The 24680-nt window shown below is 36.8% G+C and overlaps 1 protein-coding gene across 2 annotated transcripts in view; it reads left to right on the forward strand.

Annotated features, from left to right (window-relative positions):
* LOC120426607 (zwei Ig domain protein zig-8-like) overlaps nucleotides 1-24680 on the forward strand; it is a 772331-nt gene that overhangs the window by 416036 nt on the left and 331615 nt on the right. For both annotated transcript variants that reach the window (XM_052710389.1, XM_052710390.1), the window contains exon 2: nucleotides 18695-20248. In XM_052710389.1, coding sequence (XP_052566349.1) covers nucleotides 20179-20248 — 70 coding nt within the window. In that variant the 5' untranslated portion in view covers nucleotides 18695-20178. The remainder of the gene's footprint in view (nucleotides 1-18694; nucleotides 20249-24680) is intronic.

The following is a 24680-nucleotide window of genomic DNA, read 5'->3' on the forward strand; positions in this document are numbered from 1 at the left end:
CCCCAGTTTTTTTGTGAGAGAGAAAAGGAGGCGAATACTTTAGAAAATCATACCTGTCAAAATTCCTTGCCTCAAAATTTTGTCGCGAGTTGCTTTTCTCCTCTATAGAGAAGAAAAGCAACTCGCGACAAAATTTTAAGGCTAGCTGTCAAACTAGTAATTTGAGTTAATTTCTGACGTCACGATTTTCAACTTTATTCCGTTCAGACAAAGCTGCTTACCTGCAATGCGTGATTGCTGAGATAAAAAGCGAGAATCAATGAACTTGCATTCATATTTATTCGTGATTGTCTCCTCTTCGAATCCATCACATTTTCAATATCAATGATAAAAGGATTCATGCGTTAGCCAAAATAAAGCAAGGTGTCGCCCAATTGAATTTGCAAAAAAAGTGTGGATTCAGTACTTGTTACCGTTATCGCACCTTTTTTTTTGGCAAATTCAATTGGGCGTAACCTTCCTTTATTTTGGTTATTGCGGAATTGCATGTAGTTTGATGTGTAACATGATGGAATTTCATCAAAATATCCAAACTGACATTTTCTTGGGTATCCTGGAACCGGTTTCATGTTAGACTAGTCAACAATTTCATCTTTCTTTTGAGTCTTAAACAATAGATTTTGGCTAAAACTGGAATTTTGGTTTATTTATTTTTTAATACAAAGGGAAGTAGAGGGTGACGAGCGGGAATTCCCGGGAAATTGACAATTTTTGTACCTCTCGACTCCCGGGAAATTTTAAACTTGTAAATATCGAAGCAAAATTATATAAACTAATCAGAAAATTATTTGGAAAATCCTAAATTGTTTAGAACCTTGGATGTTTAATGTTCGTTGTTCGAATTAACCAAATTCTTCTCTAATTTTTTTATTCGGAAAGTGTGAATTTTAAATTCAATAATTATAATTGAGAGAAGCCAAAAAAATTTGGACCCAAAAATTTACCTTAAAGTATACATAGCAGTTACACCCTGAAATGAAATCGGGAAAAGTTGCCCCGACCCCTCTTCGATTTGCGTGAAACTTTGTCCTAAAGGGTAACTTTTGTCCCTGACGGTACGACCCCTTCCATTTTTAAACATGCGAAAAAAGAGGTGTTTTTCAATTATTTGCAGCCTGAAATGGTGATGAGATAGAAATTTGGTGTCCAAGGGACTTTTATGTAAAATTAGACGCCCGATGTGATGGCGTACTTAGAATTCTGAAATATCGTATGTTTTATCGAAAAAAAAAAAACACTAAAAAAGTTTTAAAAATCCTCCCATTTTCCGTTACTCGACGGTAAAAAAATTTGGAACATGTCATTATATGGGAAATTTAATGTACTTTTCGAATCTACATTGACCCAGAAGGGAATTTTTTTCATTAAAACAAAATTTTTCATTTTAAAAATTCGTGTTTTTTGTAACTTTGCAGGGTTATTTTTTAAAGTGTAACAATGTTCTACAAAGTTGTAGAGCAGACAATTACAAAAAAATGATATATAGACATAAGGGGTTTGCTTATAAACATCACGAGTTATAGCGATTTTACGAAAAAAAGTTTTGAAAAAGTAACTTTTTGCGTTTCTCTTTGTTTCGTCGTCCGTGTCTGTCGCGGGTGACCATTAGCCTGTCCCATTTTGAGGTCATGTCGAGGAATTTCAGGTGCTCACTTCTTAAATGATAGATTATGATGTTAGGAACAATGTTTTCTTAGACAAGAAAAAATAATAAAATACTTTCTCGCACCCCCTAGTCGATTTACTGAAAAAAGTCACTTTTTTGAACAAATTTTCTAAAATCGCTTGGAATCAATACAAAAACTGTTTCGATCAGGTGTGTATTATCTTTAAACGATAGGTTTTTGTCCATAGATTAAGATGCACTATCAATATTGGACGAAAATTTAAGTTTTTGGACTCTCCCAGGCGGATTTGTGTCGAAAAAATCGCATTTTTTCGAAACTTTTTTCAGAAATGTTCATTTAATTTAGGGTAGCCTATTTTTCCCAGTGAAACCAATACGTGCAGCTTGTAGGAAATTTAATGGCGAACATTTTTCCCTCTGAGAAAATTCAATTTCGACACTCCAGAGCCGAGATATTTGAGTTTTAGTGAGGAAAAAAGTGCCAATTTTCAAAATTTCTCAGAATTCAGAAGCAAGGCCTACTAATTACACGATGTAGCAAGCATACGTCTCAAAGGTAAGGGTATGCTTTTTATAGTAATTTTAGTCGCTGAATCCGAATCTGAAATCAAATTTCGTGCAAACAGTGATGTTTTGGAGCTACACCCTTTTGGAATGTTATTTGCGTGTTTAAGAGGCAGTTTTTGTAAATATTGCTCGGTTTGTTCTAGAGGTCGTATCAAGGTGCTCCGATTTGGATGAAACTTTCAGCGTTTGTTTGTCTATACATGAGATGAACTCATGCCAAATATGAGCCCTCAAAGACAAAGGGAAGTGGGGTAAAACGGGCATTGAAGTTTGAATTTTCCGAGGATTTCGAATATGACAAAAGTGAGACTAAAAAGTGCCGCTATGGATGCCTACAGAACAATAACTAACGTTGTAAAATGTTTGTTATAGAAAAATCGAAAAACTATGAGAAAAACTGCGATTGGCAAAAAAGTTATTGCCGTAGGCTTATAGTCCATGAAATTCCCTAACTTTTGAACTAAAAGAGTATGGGTATTGGAGGATGTTGCAAAAAAAAATTGAGGTTTAAAAAAACAATTTTAACAGTAATTTGCAAAAGCTATGAGAAAAAGTTAAACCAATCCTGGATGTCTATGGCTCATTTTGAAGTGCTTCAAAAGACCATTCAAATGCATCTAAGATAGTTGGAATTGATGAAGTTTTACTTAAATGCGAGAAATTTTAAGATTTTTTATGTTTTTTGGACCTCAATCTTCAATGCCCGTTTTACCCCACTTCCCTTTGTCTTTGAGGGCTCATATTTGGCATGAGTTCATCTCATGTATAGACAAACAAACGCTGAAAGTTTCATCCAAATCGGAGCACCTTGATACGACCTCTAGAACAAACCGAGCAATATTTACAAAAACTGCCTCTTAAACACGCAAATAACATTCCAAAAGGGTGTAGCTCCAAAACATCACTGTTTGCACGAAATTTGATTTCAGATTCGGATTCAGCGGCTAAAATTACTATAAAAAGCATACCCTGACCTTTGAGACGTATGCTTGCTACATCGTGTAATTAGTAGGCCTTGCTTCTGAATTCTGAGAAATTTTGAAAATTGGCACTTTTTTCCTCACTAAAACTCAAATATCTCGGCTCTGGAGTGTCGAAATTGAATTTTCTCAGAGGGAAAAATGTTCGCCATTAAATTTCCTACAAGCTGCATGTATTGATTTCACTGGGAAAAATAGGCTACCCTAAATTAAATGAACATTTCTGAAAAAAGTTTCGAAAAAATGCGATTTTTTCGACACAAATCCGCCTGGGAGAGTCCAAAAACTTAAATTTTCGTCCAATATTGATAGTGCATCTTAATCTATGGACAAAAACCTATCGTTTAAAGATAATACACACCTGATCGAAACAGTTTTTGTATTGATTCCAAGCGATTTTAGAAAATTTGTTCAAAAAAGTGACTTTTTCAGTAAATCGACTAGGGGGTGCGAGAAAGTATTTTATTATTTTTTCTTGTCTAAGAAAACATTGTTCCTAACATCATAATCTATCATTTAAGAAGTGAGCACCTGAAATTCCTCGACATGACCTCAAAATGGGACAGGCTAGTGACCATGAACGGCCATGAGCAACAACGACCAACTTTTTCAAAACTTTTTTTTTTGTAAAATCGCAATAACTCGTGAGCAAACCCCTCATGTCTATATATTAAATTTTTTATAATGGTCTGCTTTACAACTTTGTAGGACATTGTTACACTCTAAAAAATAACCCTGCAAAGTTACAAAAAAACACGAATTTTTAAAATGAAAAATTTTGTTCTAAATGAAAAAAATACCCTTCTGGGTCAATGTAGATTCGAAAAGAACATTAAATTTCCCATAAAATGACATTTTCCAAATTTTTTAACAGTCGAGTAACGCAAAATGGGAGAATTTTTAAAACTTTTTTAGTGTTTTTTCGACGAAAAAAACGTTTTTTCGGAATTCTAGGTACGCACAAATCGGGCGTCTAATTTTACATAAAAGTCCCTTTGACACCAAATCTCTATCTCTTCGCCGTTTCAGGCTGCAAATTATTGAAAAACTCCTCTTTTTTCGTATGTTCAAAAATGGAAGGGGTCGTACCGCCCCTCCGTCAGGAGATATCAATAAACGGATTCGTGATCAGGGACAAAAGTTACCCCTTAGGACAAAGTTTCACGCAAATCGAAGAAGGGTCGGGGCAACTGCTGTGTGAGTTGGCGGAGAATTACCCTTATTATTTCTAAGAAGGTAAAGCTTTTTCAAAATAAGTTCAATTTCCATATCCTCTCTCGAGTATAGCAATCCTTATAAATTTTTTTTTATTCTAATTTTCTAAGATGATTTCGCTGTATCAAGGTAATTTCGTTTTTTATGTTAATAAGTCATTTTGTGTTTCACGTCAACCTCAACATTAAATTATATTTTGGGAAAAAAAACTCCGGCAATCTTTGAAAAGTTATTGTTCGCCAATTGTGAAAATTTGGGTTTTCCTGATAACTGTAAACATTTTTTCAATGAATATTTACAGTTTGTCGCCGTCGTGCTAACTTGTCGTACGTGCATTTTGGACAAAATTGAGTTAAGTACGCCATTTTTTGCAGCTCACAATGCCTCACCTTTTGACCCTTACAGATCCCCAAAATTCGATTTCAATCCTGAGATATTCAATGAAAACCAAAAAAGCTCCGAAAATTTTTGTCACTTTCCATATGAAAGTAGTTTCAATCTTGTCGTGCTATCTTGTCACTCCCTGAAAATTGATGTAAGTGCGACAAAGGGCAAAAGGATTTCAGGTCAGGATGCGTTTGACGCACGTACAAGTGAGACTACCGTAAACATTTGTAATTATAACTCGGGACTCCGGCAACCAAATACAACCAAACTTCGGGGCAATGTACAAAATGGTCAACCAAACAAAACGTGTTTGTTATTGTTTACAATGCGTGCTCTCGTTTTTGTTTATCCAAGGTCAAACATTGAAATGCGTTTTTCTCGGAACGTCGAAATGGCGGGTGCGACAAGATAGCACGACGACGTCGAGTTGACCTTAAAACGGAACAAAAAAAAACAAGTTTAATTTTTTTGTTTGAGTCGATATTAATCGTATTGCAAAAATCCCGATACTGGAAACTTATATATTAACCTAAAATTTCCAGTCAGTCCCAGAGTTCCAAAAAGCTCAAGAAATTTTTTTGTATTTGCAGATTCAGAAAAAAACCCAAAAGGTAGATATAGTTTCTCTTAATAATGAGGATACTTCAATCAACCGGCTCCGTGGCTCAATGGTTGCGGCTTCTGCCTCAAATGCAGAAGGTTCAGGGATCATATCCCGGTCGGTTCCCTTGAAATTTGGAATCAGGAATTGAACTAAGAATATGAACAAAAAACCTTTAAGAATCAGGTGGGATTCGAACTCACACCCTTTGGACTGATGGTCTGGGACGCTAACCAGTCGGCCATCATGGAGTTAATGCTCTTGAACTGATTTGTTCCGTAGTGGCGAATTAATGTCACAAGGTATAACATATCAAACCATTATATAACTAACACCGTCTCAAAACAGCCCAGGGCCATCTCATATACTCATGAACTGGACGAGGGAGTTGTGGATTGCCTGGCCCGAGTCATCTGCATTACCGATCTTTGCCCGTAAAATTTCAGAAGAAATCGTTAGACAGAGAAAGGTATTCGCTTCAAAGGTTCTTGAGATATATGGTGGTTACTAACCGAACCGTCTCAGTTGAAATATACTGTGGTCTTGGCCAAGTCCTGCCAAGACGGGGGTTCAAATACATACTTACATACATACATAATGAGGATACTTCAATCAACGTTTCATAGAACAAGTATGTATTGATTGTAAGTAAATTAATTGAAAAAAAAAAACAAATTTATAACTTTTCTTTAATAAATTATTGCCACTACCAGCATAGTCAAAAAAACTCCCGGGCCCCGGAAATTCCCGGGAAGTTTCCAAATTCAACTCTCGTTTCCTGGGAAATTGAAAATCTCGAGAATCGTCACCCTCTAAAGGGAAGGTTATGAGTATGTTATTGATTTTTTTTTAATTTCGTGACGATTTCGTGTGACTTTTTAAGCTAGAATTTTTAACATTAAACAACCCAACTAATCACCTTTCTTTTGCAATCTGGAGAACTAAAATTGTTTGAAAAATGTCCACGTGATTTTTGGATTGTCCCTTACCAGGCGTATGAATTAGTATGAATAAACCAGTTTTTTTAAATGCGCAATATTTCATCGATGGAATAATTTGAATCGTACATACTCTTAATAAGTAAGTGGAACACAACTTTCAACATATTAATTTTTAATGGCTCATTTCGATTTATAATATATTCCATCTACCATACCGTAAAGGACAGTAAAACAATCCAGGAAAAATACAACGTCATTTGTATATTGCATTTACAAATAAAGAATTGTGGTTTGGTATATATTGTACTGCCCATGTTCGCAAAAATGTCCCCTATGCCAAAAACAGCAAGCTGAGAAAAACGCTAGGCAAGTTTGGCCCACACATAAGGCTACGAGTTACGTTTTCGCGGAAAAAAATGGATTTCCTCCCGATTTCTAGAACAAAGTACTGGACATTTTAGGGTTTTTAGAAAAAAGCACACGATTTTGAATCAAACAGCGTCAATAACTCAAAAGTGATGAAAATGCATAAGTTGAAAATAAGAATGTTCGGGCTCGATATGAAATATTTAGGATTTTGTAAAATTCCGATGTACTGCACCAGGAAAAGTTTATTTTTTAACGAATGAAAATCATCAATACTAAGATATTTTGAAATTGTGGTGGCCCTTAGACCAAGATCACTTGGTCACTTTGGCCATATGACCCGACACGAGGAAAGGCACCACAGTACATACAATTAACCCTCGCACCGCTGAACTCATCTTATTTATGATTTTGCCGACACCACCGTTACAATTAAAAACGATTCCAGCTTTCAGCACAGCTACAAGGACGTCCAGTTGTCCCGTGTGACCTCGGTGGTTGTTGTCCGTGTGTGTGTGTTAAGTGATTTCACCCCCGGAACATAATCCGTTCAGCCGTAAAACAAAATGTCCAGATTGATTGAGTGCCCTCCGATGTCGAGTTCATGTGTGTACCCACGTGGGAATAGTCCACACAGCAAATTGGTTAGGGTTGCAGCTCAGTTTTGGCATGAAACTTTTTTTTCCTTAAAAAGTATATATTTGATCTACCAAAAATTATTTCATGTATTTAAAAAAAAAACTCATGATACAACTGATTTCCAAATGGCCACCCTAAACCAAGCATTTATCAATCCTACCCACCACGTGCTGCGGTAGATGTCCGCCACCCCCCGTGGAATTAAACCGCAACCACGATCCGGGACACCGAATCGTGTGCCAAATAACCGTTCCGGCAAGGCCATCCAAAATTCACGGCCGCCAATCACTCATTTATATACCGAAGAACGCGCGGACAGCACACGATAAGTCCCCGGGCCCGGTTGGCACAAATCAGCCCCGGAAGTCCTCGAGGGAGTTGAGTTAGAGTGTGGCCAGCAAAAACCCCGAACCTGTAGCGACGGACTCCACGTGGTCATCCGCTAATACACGCTCTACAAGCGAGCGGGCACTCTATTTGAGCTCGAGGCTGGATTTGACTTGGTTGGATGGTTGGTCGACCGGTTCAGTCCAATTCAGTCACCCGCAAATAGCTCCCGATGTAGTTCGATAAAAAATTACACGAAAATCCACCGACCCATGCATAAATTATTGCCTCAAATTTGCATTTAAAATCAATTCCACGCGGTCATTTGTTGCTGCCCCTGGTAGCAGAAGTGGCACCACCAGCAGTGGTCACATCGTGGATTTGGGTTTTGAATGGAGGGTGGCCACGTGGAACGAGAGCTTTTGTATTTGAAGAGAGGTGAAAAGGTTTTTTTGGTGTTCCAGATCTACCCACTAATTCCATTTAGCGACCACTAAATTTTCTTTCACCGTGATTCACGGACATTGAATAACTCATTTACGCTGGAAAGGCACTAAATTGACATGGTTTACTTGGTTAAAACTTGTAGGAAGTCCTTCCTTCCACAAAACCGTAATATCATAAAATCATAAAATCATAAAATCATAAAATCATAAAATCATAAAATCATAAAATCATAAAATCATAAAATCATAAAATCATAAAATCATAAAATCATAAAATCATAAAATCATAAAATCATAAAATCATAAAATCATAAAATCATAAAATCATAAAATCATAAAATCATAAAATCATAAAATCATAAAATCATAAAATCATAAAATCATAAAATCATAAAATCATAAAATCATAAAATCATAAAATCATAAAATCATAAAATCATAAAATCATAAAATCATAAAATCATAAAATCATAAAATCATAAAATCATAAAATCATAAAATCATAAAATCATAAAATCATAAAATCATAAAATCATAAAATCATAAAATCATAAAATCATAAAATCATAAAATCATAAAATCATAAAATCATAAAATCATAAAATCATAAAATCATAAAATCATAAAATCATAAAATCATTAAATCATTAAATCATTAAATCATTAAATCATTAAATCATTAAATCATTAAATCATTAAATCATTAAATCATTAAATCATTAAATCATTAAATCATTAAATCATTAAATCATTAAATCATTAAATCATTAAATCATTAAATCATTAAATCATTAAATCATTAAATCATTAAATCATTAAATCATTAAATCATTAAATCATTAAATCATTAAATCATTAAATCATTAAATCATTAAATCATTAAATCATTAAATCATTAAATCATTAAATCATTAAATCATTAAATCATTAAATCATTAAATCATTAAATCATTAAATCATTAAATCATTAAATCATTAAATCATTAAATCATTAAATCATTAAATCATTAAATCATTAAATCATTAAATCATTAAATCATCAAATCAAAAAAGAAATTTCAAACGCATCAAATCAGCATTTCGATCATTACCGAATCCGACTAATTTCACCTCTCCACTCTCGCCGAGTCTTTCCACGGGAAACCTAGTTATACGTTCCGTTCACCAATATTAATTGACATGCCGAACAGGCCGGGTTCAAATTCCCCTCCGGATCTCGGCCACAGTATCTGCAGTGCGTGAGTCCCATCGTGGCTTCACCACCCCTCTTGGCTCCAACTCCTGTTCAGAATCTCAATTTCCAGCGGGTCCGAAAAACAACACGCCCGCGTCCACGACGGCAACTCGTCGTGATTCGGGGGGCCAATTGCGAATGATTAAATGACGGGCGGCTTGTTAAAATTTAATAACTACGGCCTTGTTTTGGCAGCGCACGAAATTTGACGACGGCCCAGGAGGCGTGAGGCTTGTTAGCTTCCAACGATAGAATCATGTTGAAGCTGCTGATGCTGCTTTTGTTCGTGTTTCCCATTTCGCGGACGTGTCTGACTGTCTGTCAACAATAATTAATATGCGATTAAAGTGTTACGCATTAAATTTGCAGCCTCGGCGGAGCGACGAAAAGGCAGCAGCGCGAGTTAGAAGTTGTGAACCCTTTTGTGCACACAAACTGCGGCACCGAAAAAGGGGACATTTGCGAATGATGACACGAAAGCTCTTCTGATATTTCAAATGTCTTAAAAAGAGTAGCTAAGGAGAGGTGGAACAGATTTTTTTAACCTGATGTCTCCTTTCCTCGACGGTCTCTCGACATTGACACATAGAGAGTCGACTGTAAATCTTTATAGGGTGTTTGTCCCTATTTTGAGCCTTGCCTAGTACCTAAATTGGGCCGAACATATTTAATTTGACGAAATTGTGCATTCCACCGACAATTTGCAGGAAACTGCCACTTTAGAATGATGCATGCTGTCACCAGCTTCAGTTTGGTGGGCAAGAATTTTTCACTATTTCCTTTTAAAAAGAAAAAAACGGAATACCGTAAACCGGGGTGACTTTGATAGGTTTGAGATTTTCTCGCAAAATTAAGAGTACAAATTAAATACGAACGGAATGGTATGGAATAATACTGAGAAGGGTTCAAAGTACTTGTAGAAAAAGTTTCATAATATATTTTAAGTTTTGAAAGTTAGTAAACTATGATTATAAAAATTGATGAACAGTATTATTTTAATACTCTCAAGTGTCATTACTTTCTCCATGAACATGAATTTGAATCGGAAAAAGGAATGCATTTTCGGATTCTTTGGATAATTTTCCTTTAGAAGAAGACAACATAAAATAGTGAATAATAAATATTAAGTGTTTTTGAAACATAATGGAAAAAATCTCAAAATTTCTAGGCATTTTCAGTAGTACAAATTTGATATAAAATGTTAAAACTTTTGATTCAACTTTTGAGTGGAAACAAAAACTTTAAACAAAATTTAACTAGTTCACAGAAACCTGGTGGGCACATTCACAAATACAAATTCTAAGTTGATATGTCTGGGAAGCTTTTTTAAAATTGATTTTTTATGCGATTTTTCAATGTTTTTTTAAATGAGGGAGATAAAAAGCAGCAAATTTTACTAAACTGGGCATATTAAACATTGTATGTCGGACTTTTTATCTTTCTGAGATATTAGCATTCGAAAAATTGGCACTTTTTATAAAATTTTACATTCGAGAAGAGCGTAAGTTATTTAAATATTTTTGTGATTCGTAATTTAATTATGTTTTGAATATCCATGCCACTGCATCGCTTTAAGAAGTGTCAAACTTATAGGAAATTTTACGAGATTTCGGAAAAAAACTGATGGAAACAACTTCTTTGGGTTTTTTCGTTTTTAAGTTTTAAAGTCAAAGGGGTAACTTTTTTGGATTTTGTGTGAATTGGCTGAGAAAGACCCAAGTATACAAACTTCGGTTGAAATGTCGCGGAGTCATGATCTTTTGAAAAATGTGGGTTTTTCCAAAAATGGCAATTTTTCGAACAACCCTAACACTAATGGCCAAAGAAAAAAATACGGGTCTAATTATTTCGGCCATTGAACCCCCAGAAAAAATTTGACTTTTTTTCGAATCATGCTGTTTTCGTGGGGAATTGCTGTATAATAACTGATTTTAGTTTTTTTAAATGATTTAATCATATTGCATTTTTCGAGATGCTTTTTGCAAAATCTTAGGCTGTTTCCACAAAAAAATTGATCAAAAAAAAACGCCTTGAGGGTTAGGGAACGCCACGCGTGGGTCTAAAAAACATATATTTAACATGCTGGCTATCAACACCTGTGCAATCCAGTCACGCAATCAGATAAATCAAATTGTTCACTCTACAGCATTGCCTTGACGTTCTCTATTGCGAGATTCCTACTCGATACTAGGTTTTCGAAGGTTTGAAACAGTGAGACAATCCAAACCTCTTTTTACACCTAAGCTCCCATCCACCCTTGAGTTAGAACTGACGACCTTTAGATTGTGAGTCCAACTGCCTATAAGCGACTCTACCGAGGCAGAACCCAGGGAGACGACTCCTACACCTGGACTGAGCTAACGACCTAACCTCTAGGTTAGACCGGGGCCAACATTTACTTCCTCGTGATCAGACAAATTTAGTCTCGAAAAATGCCACCGGGACCGTCTGTGATCGAACCCAAGCCAACTGGGGTGTGAGGCAACCACGCTTACCACTATATCACTATTAATAGTAAAATTTGACTTCTTCAAAAAATAGCACTGAGACAAGAATTTGGCAGTGCATGAATTCACATATTCTTAAATCCCTATCTCCAAGCAGTCATGAAATCTGTTCAGCCAACCGCAAATCACCCCTTCACTTTGAACATTCTGGCGCAAAACTGAAGCACGTCGAAACGAGTAACGAGTCTTTCACGAATTTTGCTCGCGCCAGAGTTATGGATCGCGAATTTTAATGAATTGTCATCGTCCTGACAGATAGACATCCAAACACAGACACTGACACAGTTTCATTTCGACGACGACGATCTCGGCGAAGAATCCGTCACTCCAGAGCCTCTCGCTGTGTAGAGCGCAGGCGAGCTCTTGTTCAAGTAATTAAATTTGAAACATCATACCCGAGCAGCAGGGCCCGCGCTGCTCGTTGCGTTGATGGGAATGTCAGCTATTTTGCGTCCGGAGTTGGCGAAATTTGAGGTGACTCGTAAGGACCTCGGGACTGCATTCGTCGGGGGTGAACTTTGGTGCTCTTTTGGAGTTGCACTCGCAAAACGTCCTCTTCAATTTTACGCATACGTTCGCTCGGATCATGACAGTCACGTGCCACCACGGATTGTGCCACGCCGAGTGCTTGCTGCTAGCTTGCAGAAGAACCGTGATTTCTAGTACCCGTAACGCTGATGATGCTGCTGATGATGATGCAGAGCTGGCTGAAAGTTCAAGCTTGCACAGTGATTCAGTTCAAATCCATGTTTTAATACAGTTAATATAATTCCTGGTTAACCGACATCTAAAACTTTCTTACACCCATTTTTTTCTTTCGAACATGACTTGGATCTGACTGTTAACTGTGTTAATTGAACGCTTTTTTGGACATTCAAAACGCCAAGGATTATCCCATTGTGCATGCCCCGAAAGAATCTGCACACCCCGATTTGCGGAAAGGATACAGAACGTGTTAGCCGTTGATGATGATTAACGATTTTGGGACTAACGCGCAGCGCGCGGTGCGGAAATAGATTTGACTATTCGGCATCATCCAGGCCAGGGCTCTTCGGCTCGTTCCACCACGGCAAACAAACTCCTCATTTGGCAGCAGCAGCAGCAGCAGCTTCGTCCCGTCAGCGGAACACCGACGATGGTAGGAATCAAATTGGAGCACCAAACCCGAACCGTGCTGCTAGATAAATATTGTACCATTTTGTGGAGGAGTCCTCACTACCTCCCCTGATGCTGTAGTTGATAACTCAATTATGGTGCGGATGCAAACGTTCTTCAATTAGAAAACCAACGAATTTAGGGCTGGAATCGTGATTGCTAGAAATACTCTCTAATTTAATGAGCCTTGTTTTGCGATACTGTTTAAATCAACTTTTTAAGCGAAATTTTGTGACAAAATGCTCGGCATGTGTTGCTGAACAAAACATCGTGCAGTCCAGACACGATTATCCGAAGGTTTGTATGGGACTTAGGATAATCGAATCATGAACAAAACGAAAATACTCGTATTTTTGTATTTCTACTTTAAATATTGACGAGTCAAAGTTCCACATTTTATTAAAAATTTTAAGGGTTGGTTACCTATTGAATAATGAATGCTTTCAAGCAATAATCAATCATTACCGTCAATATTTCGTTACCGCCGACTCTGGATTCAGGATATGACGTCAACGCCGACTTCAGCTCTCCAAAAACACCCGACTTCACAGATTTCGACTCCAAGTGAAAGTTGCTGAAAATTAGCTTAATCCGATGCCGTCTCCGAGGTCTCTCTCCAGCTCGAACTTCAACGTCAGCTCCGACTTCCTCGCTCTGTGAAAATAATAACAGTTTTTGTTATTCACATTTCAAAAATTCTCAATAAATAAATCAATTCCCTTAGAGAATATAACAAACTTAAAAAAAAACAACTTTCAAAAGTTAATTTTATCAGATCAATTTAAGCTAAAGGACCCCATTTCATGGTCAAATAAATGACCACGATTTAATTGGTCAAAATTATTTCATAGTTCTAGCCAATTTTAGTGAAGTCCATTAGGGGGTATATCAAATAATAAAAAAAAATCAGCTTTCAAAATTTCAATTTTTTAGAATAATTTTAGCTTAAGGACCCCATTTCATGGCCAAAATAATGACCCTGACGAAAATGGTCAAAATTATCCCATAGTTCTAGCCAATATTAGCAAAGTCCCTTAGGGGGTATATCAAATAATAAAAAAAAATCAACTTTCAAAATTTCAACTTTTCAGAATAATTTTAGCTTAAGGACCCCATTTCATTGGCAAAATAATGACCCCGACGAAAACGGTCAAAATTATCCCATAGTTCTAGCCAATATTAGCAAAGTCCCTTAGGGGGTATATCAAATAATTAAAAAAAAATCAACTTTCAAAATTTCAACTTTTTAGAATAATTTTAGCTTAAGGACCCCATTTCATTGCCAAAATAATGACCCAGACGAAAACGGTCAAAATTATCCCATAGTTCTAGCCAATATTAGCAAAGTCCCTTAGGGGGTACATCAAATAATAAAAAAAAATCAACTTTCAAAATTTCAACTTTTTGGAATAATTTTAGCTTAAGGACCCCATTTCATTGCCAAAATAATGACCCCGACGAAATTGGACAAAATTATCCCATAGTTCTAGCCAATATTAGCAAAGTCCCTTAGGGGGTATATCAAATAATAAAAAAATCAACTTTCAAAATTTCAACTTTTTAGAATAATTTTAGCTTAAGGACCCCAATTCATTGCCAAAATAATGACCCCGACGAAAACGGTCAAAATTATCCCATAGTTCAAGCCAATATTAGCAAAGTCCCTTAGGGGGTATATCAAATAATAAAAAAAAATCAACTTTCAAAATTTCAACTTTTTGGAATAATTTTAGCTTAAGGACCCCATTTCATTGCCAAAATAATGACCCCGACGAAATTGGACAAAATTATACCAAAGATCTGAACATATTTATGGACCAAACATTCAATTTTACGCCCTTTTAAAATGTTAGTCTTGATTTGAAAATTTTGAAAATATATTTTTCGAGAAGATCGGAAAATTTCACAAATGTTTCATATTTTAACATTGAAAATCAGACCATTAGTTGCTGAGATATTGACGATAGAAAATGGTGGGTTGTTTGGGTGAGACTTAGAAAACATCAATTTTCCTGTTTTTAAACCTTTGCATTGCAGTATCTCAGCAACTAAAGGTCGTATCAACAAAGTCCGAAGAAGCAAAATATAGAGAATTTTCTCAGCTTATCAAAAATATTTTCTCCAAAATTGGCAAACATGTGCACTAATATAAAAAAATGAAAAACTGCGACTATTTTCAAAAAAGTCACTTAAATATGGCTATAACTTGAAAACGGTGCACTTTATCAAAATTTTACTAAAGTACTTTTTGATTGCAAATTTGATTTTACATCGAAAAATGAAGTTAAAAAAATTTTACGACCAAAATTTCGATTTTTTGAAAAAATCAGTATTGATTAAAAAATTCATAACTCGGTCAATGATTTTTTGCACAACCTGGAAATTTCTGAAAAGTTGGCATTTTATGTCCTCTAAAACATATCAAAAAATAAAAAAAATTAAAAATAGTGTTTTTTTGTAAATCAAGTTTTAGTGATAAAAAGTTAAATAAAAAAATCACCAAATTTTTTTTACCCTGTATTATTTTTTTCCAGTGTAGTCCATATCTATACCTACAACTTGGCCGAAGACACCAAATCGATCAAAAAATTCCTTCAAAAGATACAGATTTTTGAATTTTCATACATCATTTTTGTATGGACAGCTGCCAAATTTCTATGGAAAATTATATGGACAAACTAATGATGCAAAATGGCTTCTTTGGGCATACCGAAGGCACCAAAAAAGTTTCAGTCAGATTAAAAAATACAAAAATTAAAATTGAAGAAAATAGACCGATTTCGTAGAGAATTGCTCTATTTTAACAGGATTTGTTATTGAAATATAATTAACTTTGTTATTACCGTCTGCCCGGGAATTTCCTTGCCAGCACTCTGAAAGGCATCATTCCAGATCGGCCATTTGGCGGCCATGTTTGTTTTAGAAAAACATTCAAATCTTGATTCTGAATGTATCATTAAAAAAAAGGCTTTCTTTGTGTTTTTTGTAGAAGCATTTTACATGTCGTGATTATGTTTTCATTTCAATTTACTATTTCTGGACCCTGATTTCAGAACCATCATTGACAGTCATTGCCACGTGGCGTGTGACGTTACACTTGCAAGTGTAGTAGTGAAAAAGATATTCCGCCGAATAATCAAGATGATGATTTTTTTAGATTCCTTTTACAGATCTTTCGTGCGCGAGAGAGAAAAGCCATGCTCTCTTCGGATTTTTTCTCTTGATGAACGTCCAATGATCTTCTTTTGATGATGATTATTCCATCGCTGCCCTTAAGGGTAATTAGGGATCATACTTAAATTCGACAATCATTCTCCACCAAATCACACAACAGTTGCCCCGACCTTTTTTCGATTTCTTTTAAACCTTGCCCATAGGGGTATTTTTGGTTCCTGATCACGAATCCGAGGTCCATTTTTCGATATCTCGTAACGGAGGGGTGATACGACCCCGTTATTTTTTCTGGATTTTTACTAAGACACATTTTTCAGTTATTTGTAGCTCGACACAATGAATAGATAGAAATTTGACAAAGGGACTTTTGTGAAAAATTGAACGCCTGATATGGTGTGCTCAAAATTCCAGAAAAACATATTTTTTTCTCAAAAATTGCCTAAAAACAGTTTTAATATCACTGCTATTTCTCGCAACTCAACTGTCAAAAGTTTCAGTATGGGTCATTCCGTGTCAACTAGGTACACTTTTGGACTCGACCTTCATCGATTTAGACCAAACTTGGAGGGAACGTTCATCTATCGATAGTTAACAGAAATCTTAAGTTTGGTGCCGATTGGACCATCCTCCTTTTTTTGGCACCGACCCCTTTTTGACGATTTTCTAAAAAACTTTTTTATTATTTTACTCGTAACTTTCCAACTATTAAACCAAAAGACTTTCTTCTGGTTGCATTTTCTAGGAAATTGTCCGATGAATTCATTCAAAAATAAAATATCAACCCTCAAATGCATTCCAATATTGTTTCATTGCAGTTTATGATTTAAAACGTGATTTTACCCATTCCTTATATTTATATATATTTTATTCGATCACTATCGTGTTCCCCGGATAATTTTACATAAGAATCAATGCATATCTCAAACTAATCCAAACCATTGCCGAGAAACAGCACTTCAATAATAAAAACATGAATTTCCTAAACAAAACTGGTTGTGCCATGTATCAGTGCAATGAATTGCAATCCCCTGAAAGTAGGCCTTGAGCACAAGCTGCTTCTGCTTATTTTAGTATAAGAAATTCAAGTTGGTAATACTAGGAAAATTACGAGTAAAAAAAATAAAAAATGTGGATTTTTTAAATATTTCTATGGTGAACGGCAGTATCTTTAAAGAAATTTTCACATTCAAGGTAGCACGTCCACAACAAACGACAAATGGTATTTTTTTTAGCAAAATTTCGTCAGATTTTTTTACTTTTTCATAAAACTTTTTCTTAAAATTCAGCATATATGCTTTTTTTACATTGAAAATTTACCCTACAAAATTGACAAAACCACAAATCAGAGGGCAAAAAATTCTTTTCAAGAAACTTCAAAATTTCAATGGATATAGACGTCCAATCAGCCGAAAACAATATAAAATGCATTTTCCTGTATTGATAATCATTTTTAGCATGTTTGTCCTCGTCTAAAAAAGGTTTTTTTTAATTCCTAAAGTACAGTACCACAAAAAAAAATTCCCAAAAAAAACTTCCTCGATTCCAACAAGTTTTGAAAATTAATGATTGCAATACAACTGAATTATAGTAAAATGAAACCACGGTTTGTAATTTAATTTTTTCTATTTTCTTATTTTGTTTATGCCATAGATTACGCCGTTGTTCTCTGAACTTACCTGGTCTTGATTAACATTTGGCTAGAGGTCATTCATTAATTCCGTAATCTAAAATTCCACCTCCCCCTTCTATCGAAGTCTAAGAACGTCACTGATTTCACAACTCGACATTTTTGAAGTTGTAATTTGAAGTTGACATTTTGAAGTTGATGTCAGTAAACGCTTCAGTTTCGTCAAGATTTTGTAGTTTTGGGCTCCCTGGATACGCTTCAGTCGACAGAATTGAATTTCAGTGAATTCATTCATCGGGTATAAATGGAATGGTTGCACAGGCACGCTTGGTTGCTTAAAATGATTCTATACCATTTAAACCCAATGACAATGACAATTTTATTTATTGGCAGAAAATTCGCTTAAATTCATTTTTGTCGATTGGAGCGTGTTCAGAGAGCCCAAATCTACCATACCTTGACAAAACTGAAGCGTTTACTGACGTCAACTTCAAACATGTCGAGTTGTATTTAAGGTGTTGCAACAAACACTTATATAACTGGTACCTTTTTTTTCCTAGACCAAAACAGTTTCCCACGCAAAACATAAAACCCAATTAAAACTCAATTCCACACCAGCACTTTTTCCCCACTCCCTGCATACTGAATTGCATTGCGTTGTCTAGCAAGCAAAAAAAGGAAAACCATCAAACCGAGAAAACCGACGAAAACTAATTTTCTCAAATTTCCCTCGCCGCTTAGCAGGTTCAACCCCCTTCCAAGTCGGTCTAACCTTCTCTCTCTCGTTGTTCTACTGTGCAGATCTTAGCACCAAGAGTCTCTGTGTGCTGCTGCTGCTGCTGAAAGAAGGTGTCATTATTCTTATCTGATGGTAGTGTTTTTTCTTCTCTCTCTTTCCCAGATCGCCTCGGACGCCAGTCTCCAAGTCTAGTCGCGCGCGCTCCAGCGATTGCAATCTATTGAATATTCAGTCGGGCGTGAAATGCCTGGTCACAGTGAGGACGTCCCGCAGGGACCTACGCTGGACATTGGGAGGAGGAACCAAGTGATTGGGGTGAAAATCGCTCGGAAGTGAGCACACTTTCAAGGGTGAGCTGCGCCTGAACTTGAGGTGAACACTATTGGCACGGACAAGATGGTGGATGGTGGAAAAGATGGCTGCCGGTAGAGCAGGACGACGGATGCCGGGAAAGTTGGTGGACAAGAAGGACAATGGCAGCGTCGGCAGTGGTCAAGTTGACTTAATTCGAAAGTGATTTCGGTTCGTTACATAATTCATTGCCGGGGACCGGAACTGCTTGCCCGGAAGTGCGATAGGGTGGTGCTAGGAAACTTTTCGCTCCACGTGGGCTGGCTCGTCCTGGATAGAGTCGGGGGTTGTTTTTTGTACATAGTAAATAGCTGTTTCTTTTCTCGATTCTGTTGCCAACTAAAAAAACGAAACTATTGGCACTACGCCCCCCGGGGCATGGCCTTCCTCTAACGTGGGATTTCTGCTCCAGCGCCTCTGACGAGACAGGAGAAACCGGGACCGACGTTTTACTTCACCATCCGATAGAAGCTCAGTGGATAAGGCGGGAATCGAACCCGCGTCTCATAGCATCATCGGGATCGGCAGCCGAAGCCGCTACCCCTGCGCCACGAGACCCACCACTGTTGCCAACTAGTGCACGTGTAAATAAGCGATTGTGTAGCTTGACACCCAGAGAAAGAAGAACCCAAGGCTTGAGCATCCGACGACCCTAGAAGTAGTGGGGGAATATCTGCCTTTCATTTTTCATCTTCATCGCCGTCCTCCCGTCTGTCCCCAACAACCTGCTGACCGGTTATGCTCTTATCATAGTTCCTTCGAGCAACGACTAAACTAGAGGAAAAACTAGAGTTTCCAGCTTGTACGTGAGAGTGTGTCTGTGTGTATGTGTGCTATTTCTAAACAGTAGTGTGCAACAATATTATTTTACATCGGCGTTGTAGGATCCTATTGAAACTAGAACAAGAACCTAACCTAGAAAAAAAGGAGCTCGCACACTCGAACAAAAAAGCAGCAAAGATAACAAACACAAAAAGAAGACTGAAGGATCCCCCGGCAGGACGGTAAAAACTTTCCCTCTAACCGGAAGCCCCGATGTCAAGCAGCTGCGCCGCCACTGCAGCATTCCATACATAGAGTGTAAAAGTGTGTTTTTCACCGGAAACAGGAAGCGATAACGGTTGCACGAACTACTTCTGAACGAGTGCGCCCTCTGGATCCCGCAGAAAGAAAGAAAAAACAAGCGTATAAGAAGTTCCTTCAGATAAGAAGCATAACAGCACAGCATCACTACCACGCTCTGTGTGGGTGTGTGCGTGTGAGTGTAGCTGGCAACACTGGAAGCAGCAGCCAAAATGACAATGACGAAGACGTACATCGTCTGCATCTTGTGGGTGGCAGTTTTACTCGACATGAGCGATACAGGTAAGGTACTAACTACCCTGAGTAGTGTCACACACAAACACACACACACACACACGATGTTTTTCTTATCGGCCTTTATCATCAAAACCACTCTCGTTATCGTGTCGAGAGAGAGAGAGAGACTAGGGTGAGGAGGTGAACAGGGGAATGTTGCGGTTTTGTGCTGTAACTTGTTCAAACTGTAGTGTCGTACAACTCTCGGTGATGATGAACTACTTGGGGGCTGGATAGTTACTCTTGTGAGCTGTACCAAGAAGTTACTCTTCAGTGCAGGAATGAGCAGCCTTTAAAGGGGGTGGAAATTGTTTTTAAATGTGGAATATTTACGTAAACATCTGAAGTTATCTTTGTGTTTGCAGTCTTTTCAACACATTGTTGCTTAGAGAATAGTTAATTAGACATAATTAGGTTAACCACAAAACAATTTGAATTAAACTGATTCACTGCCTATGATTAAAAATTAAAACGTCAGTCCATGCCATCTTTTCAGCAAATTTTGAAATTTTTGCCTCAGCTGCAAAAAGTGAATTTTTGAGATTTGTTATAAACTTTTTTCAAAAAGTCATTATAGATGCATCCCTATATTTTTCGAACTAACATAGAAATACAGAAATTGGTTTCAATCATTCCTTGTCCACACGGTATGAAAGATGTCTCACCAAAGGTCGAATACATAAGACTGATAAGATAAAAGTTCACTCGACAAAAACATGAAAGACAAAGGGTTGCTTGACCAAAGGTCAAAAGTGAACAAAAAGTAAATTGTTCAAAAGGTGGACCTAGAATTCGTTGGTAAGTTTATGTTTTCTATTATTTCACGTGATAAAAAAGAGATTCATAAACGTTTTTCAAACATGAGCAATACTACGATTTAAAATTTTAAAAGTAATAAGGCCGATGAAAATTTAAATTCAAGTTCTTCTATCATAGCTTTTAAAGCAATTAACTAAACTTCATAATTTTCAAAAGCGGATTATGGAACTCCAAGACGGATCGAATGAGACCAAAACGGACAAAATCTGTTCAGCCAGTGCCGAGATAATCGATTGACAATTTGATGATCAACATCCCACCACACACACCGCCATTTGCTAATAATTTTCAGATTTTCAAAAAGTTTATTAAAAAGGAGATAAAAAAAAATTTGTACGTCTTTTCATAAAAAAGAAGTTTTTTTTAATTTGTGTACTTTATTAAAAAGCTAAGTTTAGAATCGGACTTCGTTATGTACACGGGATATGTCACACTAGAGTGTAACAAAAATTAGTTTTCGGCGGGCATTCAGAGGTTTGTTCCGGTGGGCATACTGAGCCCAAATCCCAAATATGAGCTTGATTGGACGTAACAGGAGCTAACGCTTTGCATTTGAATTGGAATTTAACCCGTTTTTTTTTCAAAATCGTCAAATTTTGAGCCACTGAAGCATTTATTTTCAACATCACTGGAGCTCGGTACAGACCTTCAAAGTGCGGCATTTTTTTTTCGAAAAATCGCCCTCGGCAAAAAAGATATGTGTCGCACCTCGCGACGCCCGAGACGCCATTCGATTTTGCTGGGACCGATTTTTCGAAAAAATGCCCAAGGTCTGTACCAAGCTCCAGGGTGCTCCAAACTTCAATGTTATATATACCAATAGATGCGGAAGGATCTGGCCTGCACGCCTGTGATGTTTACACCCAAAATTCCGAGTCGAGAGAATCGTTCCCTCAAAATTTATTGAGGGCTCAGCGCCAAAATCGAGAGAATAGTGCTACCAACGCACACCATCATAACAAATGAGTTCATTCGTTAATTGAAATAATAAATCTACAACAAGTGCCATACATTCCCAAGTAACAAGTGAAATGCCTTATATTCTTATATATTTTTATAATAGTTTTAAAAAATGCTACAAAGTTTTACTATGACTTTTATTAGAACCTACTGGTTTCATTGACAAAACACTTAATAATAGGTTTAAGATATCTTAAAGATAATGTTAAGAATTCATTGTAGAGTTTTAATTCGGTTTTATTCGCAACACTTTAAGCTATCTTGAAGAGATTATTGTGTTGCTTATTAACTTTAACGAAGCCTGCTTTAAATCGGTTCCGTCTTCAAATAGCATTTATACATTCCTGTTAGATTTAAACTGTCACTTCGACTTATCGATGTGAGTAACGCAAAACTCACCACTTTTTTGCCGTGGCGGACGTGGACAAGTTTGAGGAGAAGCTGAAGCAGGTTTTGGCGCATTTGGGAATTAAGGATGGGGTTTCGGTGCAGGTTAAACAGAGCGGGGACATTAGTGGGAAGATTCTGTTTACGCTGGTGGCCACGGGAATGATAATTGCGCGGTTGAGTTGGATGAGGGGTATCATCATCAAGCAGATGAAGCGAGCCAAGCTTACGCGGTGGAACCAGTGAATGGAAGTCAGGGTGTTTTCTTCAAAAACGTCGCTGGTCTGCAGGAGGCGAAGCAGGATATGATGTAATTTGTCGATTATTTGGAGGCACCGGATCGGCTAGGGGCGAAGGTTCCCAAATGTGCTCTACTGCTGGGTTCCCCTGGGAGTGGGAAGACACTGTTGGCAAAGGCAGTGGCCACCAAGGTGCAGGTTCCATTCCTCAGCTTGAACGGATCGGAGTGTATCGAAATGAACGTCGGAATAAACCCTGAACCAGTTGTTAGTAGAAATGGATGGAATGGCGTCTAATGAGGGCGTCCTCATGCTTGGTTGACATTTCATAGTGGAAAACTTTTGAGTTTTAACAAATACTGTTATAAATGCTCATGGTATACGAAAAGCAATCAGTAAAACTTCAACACCTTAAATTTCTCTGGAATAAAACCCATCAGATTTAATTCTATGTATTGCTACGCATAACCATTGACAGTTGCGCTCGAAGATTGCCCTTTGCAAGTGTTTCCTATTTTTTTCTGAAATTAACTGTTTAAATCTATTAACATTACTATGTAATTGTTATATTCTGTCTATTGTGCTGGTGAGATAAAGGTACAAGTACGCACAATTTGGTTTAAAGTTTGCGGTGATTACAATGTGAAAGTGATGATTTGGACAGCGTTCATCAACCTACATGAAAAAAGTTGTGTTTGTTTTTCTTCAAGTAACCAGATGTGTGTTTAATTTTGGATGAGTTATTCGAATAAATAAATACCGTTGAAATGCAAGCCTGTGTTTTTTTATGCAGTTATTTTGAAATACAAGTTGTCCACCACCGATGTCGATCTTTTTGCAGCTGAGAAAACACGCATGCGCTACGTCCCCGCCTTGTGCGATTTGATCTTGATGAAAGCCATGATAAATTTTGTTGGATCTGATTAAAGCCGTTGTAAAACTTTTATAAATCTTGTAAGTCTTGGCAAGTTTTAAGCCACTCCTGTTCAAGAAGGAATGGAGTTAATGTAGATTTAAACAAGAACTTTTATATTTCATGAACTTCGCCATGTTGCTGGAAGGTGCGAGCAGCCGAAAAGCGTAGCCATATTGAATTTGGGAGCAACAATATGCAAAAAACATTGTTTTTTGAAAAAAATCTTGACTTTTTATAGTGAATCGGAAGTGCGCATATTAGTTTTTCGAGCTATCTTTGAAAATTATTCGATGAAATTATGTTGGCATAACTATCACGGTTCATTTTATGTTGAAACTCAACTCATTTGTGGTACTAATACAAATATTAATAATTTGAAGTCAAATAATTTTTATCTGCTATCAACCTTTTGTATTTGCATCTAGGAATAATTGCTTTCAATCAAGTAAATTAGAAAACTACTCAGTCTATCACGAAGGCTTTTTGGTTTGCTACAAATACCAAAACATAAATGCTTTATGTTTTGTTGAAGGATTCAAGAATACGCACAGACTAAAAGAAAAACTTAATCCAAACCAAACAGTTTTACTCTTGTTTTGAAGAGATCAATAAAGTTTTAATAAAACACACAATAAAATTTGTACGTCTCACGATGCTCCTCAATAATACTCTGGACAACCTCCTAAAATGGTCCATTTTGGTTTTAATGTTGATTTAACTCGCTTTTAACTCAGCATGTAGGACTAAATGGCATTTCGTTGAAATTTTCTTGGGAACTCTACAGAATCTCTTTGAAACTATTACAAAACTAAAATTGTTACTTGGGATTGACATCTGACCACTCCTTGTTCACCAAGCTGTGGTGGCCGAGGCAGTTAAGTAATTGAGTTAGTGTGTCAAAGGTCTCTGGTTCGATTCCCGTAGTTGACACTTTTGGTTTTTTGTTTTGACGGATGAACTTTTTTTGCAAATGAACCTCGATAGAATAATTCTCTCGCCAATCTCGAGCTGTGTTCTCTGTGTCCGTGAATGGTACCACTATTATCTCGACTCGAGGCCATTATTCTCTCGGACAAGCACTGCCCAGTTTTGGGTGTAGAATAAACGCTTCAATGGC

The sequence above is a fragment of the Culex pipiens genome, chromosome 3, assembly GCF_016801865.2.
Source record: "Culex pipiens pallens isolate TS chromosome 3, TS_CPP_V2, whole genome shotgun sequence".
Taxonomy (NCBI): Eukaryota; Metazoa; Arthropoda; class Insecta; order Diptera; family Culicidae; genus Culex; species Culex pipiens.